At 37.0% G+C, this 16911-nt stretch overlaps 1 protein-coding gene across 1 annotated transcript; it reads left to right on the forward strand.

The window, feature by feature from the left end:
• The first annotated feature begins 14407 nt into the window (after positions 1–14407).
• Positions 14408–15532, forward strand: LOC145687301 (E3 SUMO-protein ligase KIAA1586-like). The gene has a single exon (XM_081760765.1). It carries the CDS (start codon positions 14408–14410, stop codon positions 15530–15532), a length of 1125 nt encoding a protein of 374 aa, XP_081616891.1.
• Positions 15533–16911: the final 1379 nt, after the last annotated feature.

A 16911-nucleotide genomic window follows, 5' to 3' on the forward strand; every position in this document is an offset into this window, starting at 1 on the left:
TTTAAAATCAATCCTGCCCACAGGTCTTCTACTATTATTTTCTTTTCAATATTTCTCCTTTATTTCTCTTAAAAGTAAACGGATATAAATTAACCTTACGTTACAGTTTACAATAAAAATAATCAAATCTCATACTAAAATTGTATTATATTCCAGTTTAATCAGCTATAAAAGTTAACTTCTTTCATTATTTCTTTATATGTAAGGAAAGAAAATTCAACTTACCTTCCTAATATAAATATTTTCTAACACGTACTTTCAATCGTCGCCACTTTATTCAACACACACACACAAAGTCTAAAATCGGAATAAGTGTCTTCTCCAGAACACCATATTTATATTTTTTCACAAAAAAGGAGCTAAAGTAGCGCTTTCCATTTTCCTCAAAACAATTTTTTTTTAAATCCTCAGGGCCCCTGCAAATCAGCTAAGCCCAATTACAGCGTGTCTTCAAGCAGTTTTTTTTCTAAAACACAAAATTCTTTTAAAGGGTACCCCTACAAACCCCTTCAATACAACACGAAATTTATGTAACTAGCTGTCTCTAAACAATAAATTCACACATAGGAAGTACTCTATCCGTTAAAATAAAACTTGCACGGTCAACACATTTAACAATAACCGTAAATACAATACACTTTTTGTAGAATCTGCAAAACGAAAAAGAAACCAAAGGTTTGTTCTTTCCAGTATCTCCATGTTATTCATCCAGTGTAAAAGGCCTTTTCCACAGCTGGGTGAGTATTCCACCATACGTTCACATTTTATTCTTCCATATTCTTCATAACACTAACATAAAATAACATACAACATTTTTCAACTAAAAATCCAGGTTCCATTCCCAATGCTATAGTAATAATAATAATAACAAAGCGTTCATCTCTCATGTTTCAGACTCCGTATTCAATTGCAACTATCGCCAAAACAAATTTCTAATCAATTTCCTCAGGGCTTTTCCATTTTCTCTCACTTTCTTTATTCCAACATTTCATTCATTTCTTATTACTCACAGCTAACGAGGTGAGTCAATAATATCACAATTACCTTCGGTACATCAGTATCCTCACTTTAATTCCTCCCAGTTTGCGCGGTGTGCACTTTTTGTGCACAAACACCATATACATAGGTTTCCTCGGGGTTCTCTTCTTTTATCAAATATTCTTTTTCCATCATCATCAACCAGTTACAGCATACTCCTTCAATACTAACGCGCTCACCTCCGGTACTTCGGGTCCCAGGTTCAATCCCAGCTTACGCCATATACAGTTCCTAATATACAGCCATTATGTCGCTATAGTTTTTCTCTATATTCTTTCATTTCACATTTTCTTCTATTATCAGTCATCTATGCTATAATGCCTCATTAATAAGCCATACATCTTTCGTGTGTTTGAGGTCCTTACTTCAGTACTTAACCAATAACTTTATACTTAACAAAAAGTCCATTCTTATGTTTTCTCAACTTCGTCTTTTCAATTATCTATTATATAAAAGAGAACGTACAAATCCTTTGTTCCCTCATCACGCTAATACGGCTGAACCAATTTCTTTCATTTTTGGGGGGTTATTAGGATTTGGACCCTAGATGGTTTTTATCATATCACTTTAATTTTTAATTACCAGTGTCTTGAGATAATTGACCATTCAAGTGTCCATAACGTACAAATCCTTTGTTAGTTCATCATAGGTAAAAATAAACGTATTTATATGCAACCCGCATGACCGTGTCACTCGGCGGGTTAACATAAACGACAGGCGATATAATGTTAACATTTACTGCAATCTACTATGGTTTTACTTGAAAGCGAAAAAGTAAAAATTATCTAAGTAACAAAGTTTATTGCGTTCCGGGATGACCGCAGCGAAGCGGGGCGGGTTAACATAAATGACAGGCGATATAATGTTAAGATTTACTGCAATCTTCTATGGTTTTACTTGAAAGCGAAAAAGTAAAAATTATCTAAGTAACAAAGTTTATTGCGTTCCGGGGTGACCGCAGCGAAGCGGGGTGAACGCTGCTAGTAGGGCATAAAATTCAAAACAACATCACATCACCATCAAATAAATTAAAAGTCTGCACAATTCCATAACCCGCCAATATCATCTATATTTTTTTACTACTAAAAATCATATCCCATTTTCATCAATCTTTGAAACATACTAATAATCATCAAATTATATGTTTTCAAATAATATATTATAAATTTCGTACTCTCTACCTAAGTTTTTCCCACCCCTTCTCAAACTACAAAAAAGGCATTCACAATACTAAGCCTCCAAACAACAACAATAGTTTTTTTTCTTTTTTCGCTCTTCTCTCTCTCTTTTCAATACAGTGTATCCACGTGCTTTATTCTAATAATCCAACCAACCATATGTTACGCTGGTTATTCTGAGCATTTTAAAAAAAGGACTACAATATGTATTCTTCAAGTTAACAAGGTCCTTTTCTACACAAAAGTGGACAATATTTCTTTTCTGCTACCAGCAGGGTAAAAAGAAAGTTAACATAGCAAGGTGGATGTTAAATGTCACATTTATCTGTCTAACAAGTGAAAAGATGTTTTCTCATCTATTTCAAATGTTCTTTTCTCACTTTTATTTCTAAAAAAGGGCATCTTTTAAAGTATAGCATCTTTTGCATTCATCTCAAAATCATAACACGCAGGTGTTCACAACTATTGATCTGTAACACATAAGATATTCTCTCCCAACAACAAAAAACTAAATGTCACATAACTTTTCTCATCTTATTCTGTACGCTTCTATATACAGTGCTGTCCAACAGCATGGGTGACCGGTCCCAACATTGTTCCAATGAAATCTCAAAAAATAAATGTCGCAATAACTTTTCTCATCTTTTTCTGTACGCTTCTATACACGGTATTGCCCACAACAACATGCGGGTGCTGTCCCAACATTCTTTCAATAAAATCTCAAAAATAAATGTCGCAATAACTTTGTCAAACTGACATCTGCCATCTGTTCCCCCTCATTTTTTTTTTATCTTTTCAGGTGTTAGTCTAAAATTTTCACTTCACGACATTAATGAGTACTATTTTTCTCAAACTTGACATTTTTCTTGTCTCCCTATGTATCACATACAATATAGTATTTTTTACTCATCTTTTTGTTCTCTCTGCCCCCTCCAAAAGCTACAGCATTCTTCCAATCAATTTATCAATTTCAAATGTCTATAACTTCTATTCTTTTAAAAGTACAAGCACCAAATTTACGTGACAGATAGATAATACTGTCTTCTACTTCCAGCAGGTACAGCATTGTCCCAACTCAATCTATCAATTTCAAATATCTATAACTTCTATTCTTTTAAAGCTACAAGCACCAAATTTATGTGACACATGGATAATAGGGTATTCTTTCAAATTTTAAGCTTTTCTATAGTTTTCCGGGACCCCCTGGCGCGAATTTTGAGCTGATATTCCGAAATGTACTATATATATATATATATATATATATATATATATATATATATATATATATATATATATATATATATATATATATACAGAGAGAGCGAAACTTTCGATCTGAGAATGGTTGAATGGTTTTCGTCTCAGAGGGTCATGTTCGCCAAAAGTGCATAGAAATTTTGCGACATTTCTGACTTGATGGTCTCTGCAATAGGCACATTTATTTAAAAAAAATCCTATTGTAGAGACTCACATGTGCAAAATCGGGAAAATTTCGTTTCGTTTTTCCGATCACTGTGCTCTGATACATACCTCTGATTACATTACCTGCTTCCTCGTTTTCATTATTTGATTTCTCTAATAAATGTCAATGGAATTTTTAGGTCATTTTCACTTAACATATTAAACGAATAATATAATCTCCTTACCACCTCTCATATGCACGACTCGTTCGAAGACGTAATACTCCAGAAGTAGAAACTAAACATACGGTTTTGATTGGTTGGTGTTAACAGTTTCTCGCCATGCAGCATACATATAGCAGAAAGGAAATATTAAATTCTGACGCCGTTTGTAGCCGAGTGTTCTAGTGTATGGGCTATCAAAGAATCTCGCTTTTGGCGTGGGTTCAAACCCGGTGGTAAGAAAATTTTCTTTTAAGAACTTTTTTTTTCATCTCATACTCTCCGCGCAGGACCGAAAGATTATTATTATTATTATTATTATTATTATTATTATTATTATTATTATTATTATTATTATTATTATTATTATTATTATTATTATTATTATTATTTCTTTTCAACTTGCACGGCGAAATTACTGTATAATACGATATCATTTGTGTCATTTTACTCCATTGTATGTTATTTAGTTTATTAGTGGGGACTAAATTGTCTCCAGGTCATCGTATAAATTAACTTCGGTATGCAATTTTGGTGGAAATATCATTACAGGAAGATTATTACCGGTTCCTTCCAAACATAAGGGCTGAATTACTAATATTTAGCTATGATGTTGCATGAGAAGATAGTGTAGGGGTGAAGTGCTGCACTTCTGAGTAATACAGCTAATCAATATAGATTCAAATCCTTTTCAAGTTTTTTCAAAGAAATCGTGAAGAATGAAAAAAACACTACACCACTTGTTAAACAAACTTCGGCTAGCGTAATCGGTGGAGTATGATGGTCTCTGCAATAGGCATATTTCTGAAGAAGTTTGTCTATTGTAGAGACTCACATGTGTGAAATTCGGGAAAATTTCGTTTTTCCGATCACCGCCCTCTAATACATGCCCCTGAATAGATATACTTGCTTCCTCGTTTTCATTGTTTCATTTCTGTAATAAATGTAACTGGAATTTTACCCTGTTTTTACTTAACTTCTCAAACGGGTCGTACGCTATCTTTTACCACCTCTCACGTGCTGTATGCATTATTAAAAAGTCATTCTACTTGGTGTGGATTCGAACTTACGTCCTTTGGATTTATAATCTAGCGTCTTAGCCACTACACCAGGATCTTTGCTTGGCAAGTGTTTAGTTGTTGGCATATTTGTTTGTATTTGTATTTCATGTTCCCACTTCGATAATTTTTACTCTTTTTTCTCTATTTACCAGCTGTTTCTGAATTTCTCTTTTGGTGTCGTAATTTATTTACACCATGCACTATTCTTACTCACAGTTTGTGCCCCTCTGCAACGTCTTATTCAGATTGGACTTCTCTTCGTGCCCCTCACTAAACATTTGATTGATTTAATTATCATAGTCTCCATGGCTGGAGCACAGGAATGCCAGGCTCGAAAAACAGGTGTACATTTACTTTCCTGACATATAATACTTATCCCAGCATTCGTCGGATAGGCGACAATGGCATACTATCCTTGTTCCTTTGACAAATGAATGATATGAGAAGAAAGGTTGCGACTTTCACACAAAGGATACCGCACCTAACCTACCCATTCACTTGAAGTCACCCACCTGTTGGAAGATCCTGAAACAGGTAAAAACAATGCTGGAACTGTGGTCAGCATGCAAGATATTCGAATTGATGTCCATCTTGTTGTGCACAAATTGTCATATAATGTCGCAATCTGGCCCTAACCCGTTGCAGAGTCTCAGTGGTAATAGCAGCGTATACCTCGCGATATTGTGTTGTACAGCAGCAATTGTATGCGGGAGATCCCTGTAAACAACGGATTTTAAATCGCCCCACAGAAAAAAATCAGGCGATCTCGGTGGCCATTCCACCAGACTTCAACGCCCAATCCGATGTCCACGAACTGCTGCATCAAACCACTGCTGCATCGAATATTGACACTGAAGTGCGGTGGCGCACCATCGTGTTGGCAATAAAAGTGCTGACAATTTGGGAGAGGTAAGTTGTCCAAATAAAGTTCCAGTATTGCTTGTAGCAGGTTTTGATAGGCTTCACCTGTTAATCTCCCCTCTAGGAACATGGGACCCACCAGAAGATTACCGTGAATTGCACACCACACATGTATACGAGGGTAAACTTGATTATGAGGAACTTCGGCAACATGAGGGTTGCTGTCTGCCCAATACACGTAATTATGTCTATTAACAGTTCCATTAAGATGAAATGTAGCCTCATCGGAAAACATGATGTTAGCCGCAAGGTTGGGTTGTTTGTGTCGTTGTGTGCGTGTAAACCATGCACGTTGTCGGTCGGCATCATCTCTATGCAACTACTGCATGAAAGTATCTTGAAGGTATGAAAATGGTGATTTCGCAGAGTTCTTTGGACAGACATTCGGCTAGTATTACTCTCTTGGGTCACTTTTCGTATCGATCGCGTTGTACCGCACGTAACTTTGGCCAGATTGTCAACGAGTGTGCCATCATCGGTTACAGATCGCGGTCTCCCAGAGCGAGGTCGGTCCAAGATACTGAAAGTATCCTTGAAACGTGTCAATGACTTGCCAATCATTGTATGTTATGACAATGGGAGCTCTGGATGGCGACGATGAAACTGTTCCGCAGCCGCACATAAACTCAAACCGGATGCGTGAAGGACAATTTCTGCTTTGTTTGCAGGTGAATACATAGTCACTATCCTTCATACACACAGAGGCGTACGGACGCCAATTCAACACACCATTTGATTGCAACACACAACGGCACAGACAGAACTAAACGTGAAGTGAAAGGTGTGTGGCGTGTTGCTCGTGCTTGATTACGTGAGACACTGCCACTCGGGCAAAATAGTCGTATCATGGCACAATGCTTATTTAAGAAAATCGCTCAGCGGAGCTTTCTGAAATATTTGACGGTTTCCTCCCCTCCTGCTTCTGTCTACCTTCAACGAGATTTCCCATCAAGTAACGCACATTCGAACGTTACTGTGCCCCATTTCAGGCATTTCCTTATAGTTTCTTCATTTATTTCATTTTGACTATTTCTCAGTTCCTATACAGTTCGCCGTAGCTCAGTTGGTAACTCGTCTGACTACGATACAGGCTATTCATGCGGTCATGGTTCAAACCATTTATTTGTTCAAGGAAATGACACAAGGAGAGATCGACCCTCTAGATGAGTCTAGGCCTGGAAAAGGAAGCAGTCCTGGCCTGAGAGAAGAGAACATCCCGGCATGCAAGAAACCTTAGTCCCTATGGCCCGTCGAAGCAGGGCTCTTGTCCACGTTTGGCCTAACCAAATGCCATGTGGCAGGCAAGCACATTACCTCTTACACCACCGGCTGGGTACGAGATAATTAATCTGTCTGGTTTCCACTCGTCTGGAAACGTGACGATACTGACGATTCTGTTTTTAGACGAAACAAAATTAAATAATGAGACAGGATCTAAGTTTCGCAATAGGTAAAATTGAATTGTATAGTTCAAAGTTGTCTTAGTACCAAGCAGAATACCTTTGTATCGAGTTTATAGTTTAAAAGTTGTTGATTCTGTTTTAAAACACTCAAATGGTCGCAGTGCCTGTTAAACTTGTATTGCAATAACTCATGTTTATCGATTTTTCTCTGGTTTTTGAGTTTCGGCACTTAGACTCTTTCTAATTTTATTCAATTGTCCTCTTATTTCTTCTCGTTGATGTCACTAAGCAATTAATACCAGGGTGCGAATTGGCGGGGGGATGCCAGGGATTTCCCCCTTGACAAAAATCTTCCCCCCTGGAGAAGAAAAAATTTATCCCTGGCAGGGATAACCTTTTCCCCCTCTGGAATATTTTTGAACGGACATGAAGATAGAAAAAGAGAACAATTCTTACTTTGTGTAGCTAACCTAAATATTGCTTGAGTGAAAATTTATGAAACATCTCACATCTCAAATGTTTTGTACTTGTTAATAAAAAAAAAAAAAACTATATTTCAAGTGTGTCCCTACTGGTGTTATGCCGATGTGTGTTTTCCCGTATCTCACTCGAAAGGGGCAGGGACAAGTTGCTGTGACCGAGATCCTTCAATAGTTGGATGCAGACAGGTTGCCACATTGAATTATTTCGCGGGTTTCGCTGTGCACTTTAGCCATTCTAAATAGCCTACGATCTTCACTCGCCAAGAACAAACGACTGAATGACAAATTGGCAATACAGCCGAGGTAATTGACTTCTTTCCCCAAGGAAATGGATGGTTTCCTCCGCAAGAGGGCGGCGGGGGTGGGTCCGAAGTATGCAAGGAAACTCGAAGGGGGTGGAAAGGTTACCAAATGTTTGAGTCTGCAGTTACTGGAAAAGAACCTGTGTCACCAGATTTAGTCAAACGGATGATGATCTAGTTTCATCTGCAAACATATTTGTATTAAGAAGAAATTTCAATATCGAGTACCGGTAGTTTTTACTTAAGTTGTGTATGTGTTTGATTACATAGATTAAGACAATCCAATACGATTTCATTATAAGGATGATAAATCTAGCTTTAAGAGAAATTGTACTTACGGAAATAACTACCTTCACAGAAGCTTAATAAGTGTTTGTATCTAGATCCCCTTCCCCGTTCTAATGAGTGTTAAGCTACTGATTCATAACCATCTCGGATGAGCTTGTAAAGAAGTATTGTTGTCGGATTCGTAGGAGCATTAAGTGTTTCGAAGTCATGGTGTCATTGCTCGAGAAATAATGAAGCGTCAAAAAACAATTTTAGATTGTTTCGAAAAAAAAAGCAAAATCGATTTTTCAAATCATCCAGAAAGTAGTAACCGGAAAACGGAAGCGAAAAGTGTGGCTGTACCGACCCAAGGTGATGAGTGTGCGATTAATTCAGAAAGTGTTAATTTAAGTGAAGATAAAAATGAAACTTGTACAGTTATTGGTGGTTGTGTTGAGAAGCAAAGATTTGAAAAATGGGAGCAAAGTCGACCCTGGTTGAGTGCAAAACATAGTGGGGAAGTGATTTGTTTGTATTGTAGTGATGTGCAAAAACTTGGAGTCCTCAAGAACAGCAATACGCGAGTAGAACTTGCATTTGTGAACGGAGTTGTTGCAAAAAACAGTAAAAAAATTAAATGATAAAATATCAGACCATGCAAAATCTAACTATCACATAGATTGCGCGAGTGTTTTGGAAAAGAGACCAAGGGATACGCTAAAATCATCGTTGTCTAACAGTAGGGGAAGGTGCTCTACCTAGGGACACACTTTTTCTCGGATTTTTTTGGAATAGAATTTTACATGATACATGCAAATAAAAAACAGGAGAACATGCACAAAGCTTTTTATACATTCTGAATTTTTCTCAGAATGTTACAATATTTGTAGACCTAGCGTGAAATTAAAGAAGGTGGTGCGTTTGTCCTCAGGTACATCTATATGATCTACCTAGGGACACCTAGCGTTGTACCAAGGGACACAACTTAATTATAATATAGTTTGTTATACAATAGAATTAGTAAGTTCCTAAACAATAGTTCTTTAAAATTTTGGTTATATAATGAGTAGCTATGAGATAGGATTAATTGATAAATGCTTAATAAAACAAATTATACATTTTTTAAAAAGATATAAACAATATATACTTGTAAACTAGAATGAAACTTTGCAAAGATTAGAATGACAAGTTTAAGATAGCTTGCTCTAAAAATTGAGATAATGTGCTATCTTTAATCTATAGATTAATCGTAGATTGCTTGGATTGCATCCTAAACTGTGAAAAAATAATTTTCTTTACATTTCTAGAACAAAAATTACAATATTTTCCTTTTGTGTCCCTTATCTGTTTGTTTTATCTTAACTCTTCAATGTTTGAATAGGGGAGCGAGGAAATCAACTACTTTATAACAATAGAGGATAATAACACCAAATTGGGAAGATGAAAATCAAAGTTTGAGTTTAAAATTCACTCTAAGAATTTACATATGAAGTCACCATGAAAATTCACAGAAGTGCATAACTTTCTCTTTAGCCTCGAGCTGATAAAACAAAGTTCGGTAGGATTACGTTCATGTCTTATCAACTTCCTCAACCAAGATTGAACCCTGAGAAATCGATCGGAAACTTTAGCTGGTTCATAAATCTTTTTGTGCCGCCAACTCTTTGAGTTTAAGGTAATTTTGTTATGATATCCTCAGGTGAAAGAAAGAAAATTTCTGAATCCTCTTCACTGACAAATGTGTCCGTTTTTGTTAATTTTTTGCAAGTATTTCACAGCAAAACCTACATCATTTTCATTTCTATTTACAACTTTTACAACGAAATGTTTAGTTTCTTTCTCTCCTGAACACTGTACTAAAATGTAGTCTCCTGTATTACTATTGGCCTCAAAATTAAATTCAGTTTCCTTCTCCATAAGCTCTTAAATTAAATCTAATGTATCTTCAGACGAATTAAAAGAATACTTAAATCCTCATCTTCGCTGCTTGTGTCATATTCCTTTCGTTTCTTCATTTTAGGTGTCAAACGACGAACTACGTTGGTCACCTTCTTGCGTTCTTGCTCTAATTTTTGCTTTTCTGGCGTGTTTGTAATCATTCTAGAAGTTACCTTCCTTCGAACGTTTGGCGTTTTTTTCCTCTCACATGACAAAATAGGTCTTAGCATCAATGGAGTTACTCCAGAACTTCCTTCTTCTGAGTAACCACAGGTGTCTTCTGTTGACAAGAACTATCTAATAATGGCATACATTCGTCCGAGCAATTGATGGACAATTCCTGGATCTGATTGCTTTGAGAATGACCTAGAAATTGACTGAAGCCGCTTGGGCTCACATATTCATTGTTCTGAAAAATGTTGAATTTAGTGGAACTATCCCAGTATCTCTGAACCCACTAGTAATATTTCTTAAAGTGAATGCCAATTCAATTCGTATGCTTTACCAACTAATTCGGCGACCTCATAAATTGTAACTCGATTCCCGGTGTTTTCAGGTGAATTCATCCATTCGTGCGTAGCCCTTTGAATCCTGTAACGTGCCGACTAAGAGCAGATTTCGAAACAGTATTTCTTTGCCGCACTTCTGATTGAAGACTTTTACGACAAAACTTCACGTACAGCTGCTTCGACGTCCTCTTTTCTGGGTGCATTTCTTTTCTTCCCACACACACTGCGAGGCATTGCACAATCTGTAACGAGACGAGAGAGAATATTTAGTAAATAATTTTCTTCTGCATTAAAAGAAAATTTACATTCCCGATGCAAAAGTACACTCGTTGTACCTGGGGACAGATACTTTTTGTGTCCCTAGGTACGTACGGTAATGCAGTGGCGGCGATACTGGCTTCGGGGCCCCCCCGCAAAAATTGAACAAAAGGCCATGTGTTACTCGAACTTCATTTACAATTTCTATATCCGTACTATTGTACCATTTTACATTGTTAACAGTATTACCACTATGATTACAACTACTACGAATAATAATAATAATAATACAGTATAACCAGGGTTAACCGAACTAAAGTAGAGGGCTTATTTCGGATTATTTATTTATTTGTTTGTTAAGTCATGGACATCTATTAACGGGCCTGTATTACAGTATTTTTTTATTTGTCTGAAATGTTTTGAAGATCAAATAACTTGAAAGCTCTCTTTTTAGGCTACACTTACGTTGTTTATTAAATTTAAGGAGCTCAATAGTCTAGTGGTTAGAGCGTTGAATTCATATCCACGTAATTCCGGGTTCAATCCTCCGCTGGAATACTCCAAATTTTTGGCATCTGCCCAGTGTTGTGAGGAAAACTGGGGAGTGATACGCCTGTTGGGAGAGGGTGACGCAATGGGCTGACCACCTGTTCGTCACTCAGGTGGTCGTAGGTCCACCAGTCGTTAACATATGGTGTTGAGGCCGGCTCAGGACTTAAGGTCTGTTACGCCAGTGGTTCAGATTTTAGTTTTTGTAAGTTAAATGCACATTTTTGGGACTACAGTACATCTATATGTAGTTAGTACTGTAATAGTTTATCTTTATATCATATGGATTAGGCATAGCCTAGCGCGCCCCCGTCCTCTAGATTATTCCCGTGCAATATAGTACATGTTTTTTGGATTTACGATTTTGGATAATTCGGGATTCGGTTATCCGGGATTATATTGTAACTACATTCCACACAGAGGAAAAATTAATGTAGAATATTTTTGTGTACTAGCGTAAAATATTGTACTTTCATTGCCTAGAATAAAACGGAATGGAAACTCTTTTTGTATCGTCACAGTGGAACACGCAACACACAAACACACATAATAAAACTAAGGAGAGGTATTGTAAGCATCATTATCACTATATTTCACTTGGGATGGAATAGAACACTACATTTTTAAGAACTGTTTACACGATAAGCTTCGGTTCTTCAGGAGCAAGAATTTGTCTATAATTTTATCCGTTTTTTTTTCATGTTCGATTTTCAAAATGGCAAGCGCACGCAATATACCTTCTGTTACGGTGCTCCATAAATAATTCTTGATAATTTTTAATTTTGAAAAACTTCTGTCTGCTGCAGCAGTTGTGACAGGAAGTGTGAGGTACAGCTGTAAGTCAGTATTCAAGTCCGGCAAACTACTCAAGAAACAAATGTCTTTTTCAATTAACAAGTTGCAATGTCTCGAATTGTTTTCTTGGTAGATATTTCCAGCGAACACAATAATTTATTGAAATATGCGATAATTTATTGTAATACACGGTAATTGTAGTCTAAGATACACGATAACGAAAATATGGCATAATAGACTAATATAAATAATATTGTAAGGATACCCACATTACAACAAAAGCACATGTATAACGACACGTGCCAGTATTTAGAAAAGCAGACGATACACTAAAGAGGAAGACACGAAGGAAACCGAAAGGAGACGGACCACACGAAAGGATCCCAAGGAGGACGAACCACCCGAAGAGGACAATAAAAGAGGAAGCCTGCATCAGTTTGACCACTGACCGACTAAGCATTACCTGCTCCAAGGTCGCACTGAACTAGGGGTATGTCGCACTGGACTATGGATCCTAACTACAACTAAAAACCTCACGAGACTGCCATGAGTTGAGGAGTTTCCCATAAATCTTACCTAAAACCTAGCAAGTGTTCTGAGCGCTGCCATGAGCTGAAGGAGTACCCGCAAAACACCAATCTCCTTCATCTGGTCATTAGGAGAAAATACACTATTAATTACTTTTTGAAAATTAAAGACACTGTACTTAGAAATTTTATAATAAAATTGGTGAAAGGAAAAAGACACGCCTGGATCGCTATTTATCTCTACCTACAAAACATTTAAATACACAAATTTACATGGAAAATAGGAAAATCGTAAAGATCAACCAGACATTCATGTTCACACTCATTATTATTTATCTTATTATTTAATTTTAATGATTACTTCATTATTTAATTTAGTGAAACTGTTAGAATTAGTTACAGGCTGTGGAGAAACACTTTCAAAATGCATTAATATTATAGGCTAAATGTGTAAAAGGTGCCTTGGTGAGCGTACTTTCTAGGAACCCCTTGTGGTCCGGGGCCCCCCCGCACCGCGGGGTCTGCGGGACCCTTATCGCCGCCACTGCGGTAATGTGTCCCTTGGTACATCATTGTGCCAATTTTTAGCGTAACGTTAATTACTAGATTTGTTATTGCCCATTAAGTTACTTACTTGCGCTATTTTATGGAGTAATCTATGTAGATTTATCTCTGCAAAATTCAGACTCCCTCTCATACGTCTGAACTTCACAAATGAGAACGAACTATCATCACAAAAATTTACTTCCCAACACAAAAAACTCAAAACACCTTCCCGCGCACGACTGCTTACACGGTACGCAATTGTTTCAATGTTGCCACATCCTTAGGATTTTTTACTTCCTACCTGACACAAATTCAACAACACAGTTTGTGTACACACTAGTGTAGAAGCAATGTCCCCAGGTACATACTGTCCCTAGGGAGAGCACCTTCCCCTATGTCTTTGTGGGAGGAGCAAAATAAATCGAAGGTGGAAGTGACTTCACATAATTTCCGCACTGCCTATTTGTTGTGTAAGCGAAATGAACCTTTTAAGCTCTTTAAAGATGTGTGCACTTTACAACGCCTTAACGGGGCTAATATGGGACAAATGCTACATTCAGAACATTCTTGCGCAAATATAATTAATTTCACGGCTAAGAAAATGCAAGAAACTTTAATTAACCATATTGTACACTCAGGCAATATTTTTAGTATTTTAGTAGACGAAAGCACTACAATCTCAAACAAATCTTGCCTAATAATGTATGTTCGTACTCAGTTTGACGGGCAAGCATGCAATTACTTCTTCGATATATTGGAACTATCCTCTCTTACAGGTAGTTCAATAGCAGATGCTATCATTTTGTGCTTAGGGCGACATAGACTTTCTGAAGAAATCTTAAAAAAAAAAAAAAAAAAAAAAAAAACAGTTAGTTGCTTTTGTTTCCGATGGTGCAGCAAATCTTCAGGGACACTATAAGGACGCTGCATCAATTCTCAAGAACAGATTTGATTCTAATTTAATTGTAATACACTGCCTAAATCAAATTAGAGCTCGGTACTCATGACGTAATGAACGAACAACCAACTTCTCTTCATTTTAAGTCCTTTATGGATTCATTATACACCCTTTTCTCAGCAAGTCTAAAGAATCAACGGCGTTTAGAAGTTGTTGCAGAGAAACTTCGTTTTCAATTAGAAAAAATTGGTCGTAGTTTTGATATCCGGTGGGTAGCCTCGTCCTGTTCTACAGTCACGGCTGTATTGAGAAATTATTCTGCTCTTATTCACTTTCTTAATGAATGTAGTACGGATGATACATATTCGTCAAAAACTCGAGCTAAGTTTCGTAGAATGTATGAAGTAATGTCAAAATGGTCTTTTGTCATGCAGATTTGTTTGTTCAAAGACATCCTAGATACTATCAAACAATTATCATTATACTTACAAATGAGGTCATCAAACGCAATTACTGTAAATTCTGAAGTTCAGCGTACCATTCGTGCCCTAAGTGCAATGAAAGACTTACCTGGGCCGTATCTTAAATCTGCCACACAGGAATACGAAGCAAAAATGACGTTTAAGGACTTGGAAAATAAGTCTCCCTCAGCCAGTGAAATACAGAATTTTGTATCGTTTCGGAAACAGTTATTGCAGGGACTTGTTGACAATATTGTTGCGCAATTCAGTGACTCCAACTACTTCATAAAAACTTGTGAAGTGTTGAACCAAAAGAAGTGGCCAAGCAATGAGAACGAACTTATCTTATTTGGCGATGAACAAATACAAACTCTATGTGATTTTGTGAAAATGGATCTATCTGATAGTAGCAATTCTTTGTGGTTAGTAATGAAGGACTTCAGGGAATACAAAGAAAACAAAAATATATTGTCGGTTGGTGCTCTGTTGAAAGAGTTGATGTCAAGAATTGATGTTGTGCCTGTATCGTCAGCAGAGTGTGAGCGTGGTTTTAGTCAGATGAACCTTATCTTAACGAAATTAAGGAACAGAATGTATATAGGAACTCTGTCGTCACTAATGTTCATCTCTATTAATGGCCCCGCTTTGGAAGATTTTCCGGCTACAAAGTATGCTGCCATGTGGATCAAAGAAGGACATCATTCCGCAAGTGACAAACCTTCCCGTAGCGAAACGGATCAGTCTTCTACACATGCAAGTAAGCTGTTTATTTCGTAGGAGATAAGAAGCCAGTAAGAAAGGTAAAATTTCTTACTCTCCTATTTATGAAATTATGTGTTGTTTAAGTAATATACTAAATTAAGGTTTAGAATATGTTTTATAAATACCTTAGATAAAAATTTAGAGTAGGCTATCTTTTTACAACGGCTTGTGTAATAATTTTTATCGTGTAGAGTTTGAAGTTAGTTTTCTCAATTATATTTGATTTAATTTTTACCCAATAATAGCATGTAGCTATTATTAAACATTTCTGCAACACTACTCTGAGTTAGTAGGCTTTTGAGTTTAGCGTCCCACAGATATGCCTGGATGACTAAAGGAGACGTGGACTTACTGATTATAGTGGGATCCAAACCACTTTTATCGTTCAACAGTACCCCCACCGGGAATCGAAGGCGGGGCAACGCGCACAGAAGGCAGGCGTGCTAGCCACTAGATCAAGCGGGTGTCCACTGCTCTGAGTGATTCACTATTATAGTATACACAAGAATGAGAACTAAGCTCGAATTTATGTAGAAAGACTATCTAATACTATATGTAGTTCTTTTCCGTTCTATTTCGTTTGTATTTTGCTAAATGGGAGTTATTTGCTTATATCTGCAGACTCTATAACCGCTACCAGGTTATAGAAGGATTTTTTGTGGACACTCTGTATATTTCGTAAAGACAGTGATTATTATTTTCGATTTGTACTTTATTCTGCAACGCATATAAGTTCTTTCTTTGGTGGGAATTGCTTCTCTCCCACACAATTGGACAAAGAAGTCTTTCATCGTTTTCTCATATATATATATTTAAAACATTGCTTTTAGTGAGAACGTTTCAGTTGGTGACGAACCATTTCAGTGTTTCTCCCTGACTCATTATATGCACAGTATATATTCTATAGTTATTGGGAACTGAATTAAGTGCTTTTTTTAATCGCTTATGGAAACATTAGTATAAATTAGAGAAATACGGGCTGACCAGATGTTCCAGCAACCAAAGTGGCACCAACTGCGTTGCTTCGTGGCTCGTTATCTGTACTTTCTCACGCCAGAGTTATCGTGGTGTCTAGTGCATTATAGGCAGTTGACTAAAATTAACATAAATTGTTTTCCGTATTCTGTTTGTATGTGCATACAGGTGAGTTAACTGAGTGATTTTTGAAATGAACTGCCAACTCTTTTCAGTTGACCATTGCAACCCGTACCTTGAGCTTCGGTGCTCGGGGAGTTTGACTCCAGGTCTGGAAGCCGTAACCACGCATCTCGCGTCGAGCTCCAAGTCTGACTTTTTGTTAAGGGGCACAAACTATTAGCCGGTGAAGGACGTTTTCTTACGGCTAGCTCCAACTAGTGAAGTCCCAGGTCCGCAGACCTTGTGCGTACATGTAA

Source organism: Thermobia domestica, chromosome 6 (assembly GCF_964235325.1).
Source record: "Thermobia domestica chromosome 6, izTheDome1.hap1.1, whole genome shotgun sequence".
NCBI lineage: Eukaryota > Metazoa > Arthropoda > Insecta > Zygentoma > Lepismatidae > Thermobia > Thermobia domestica.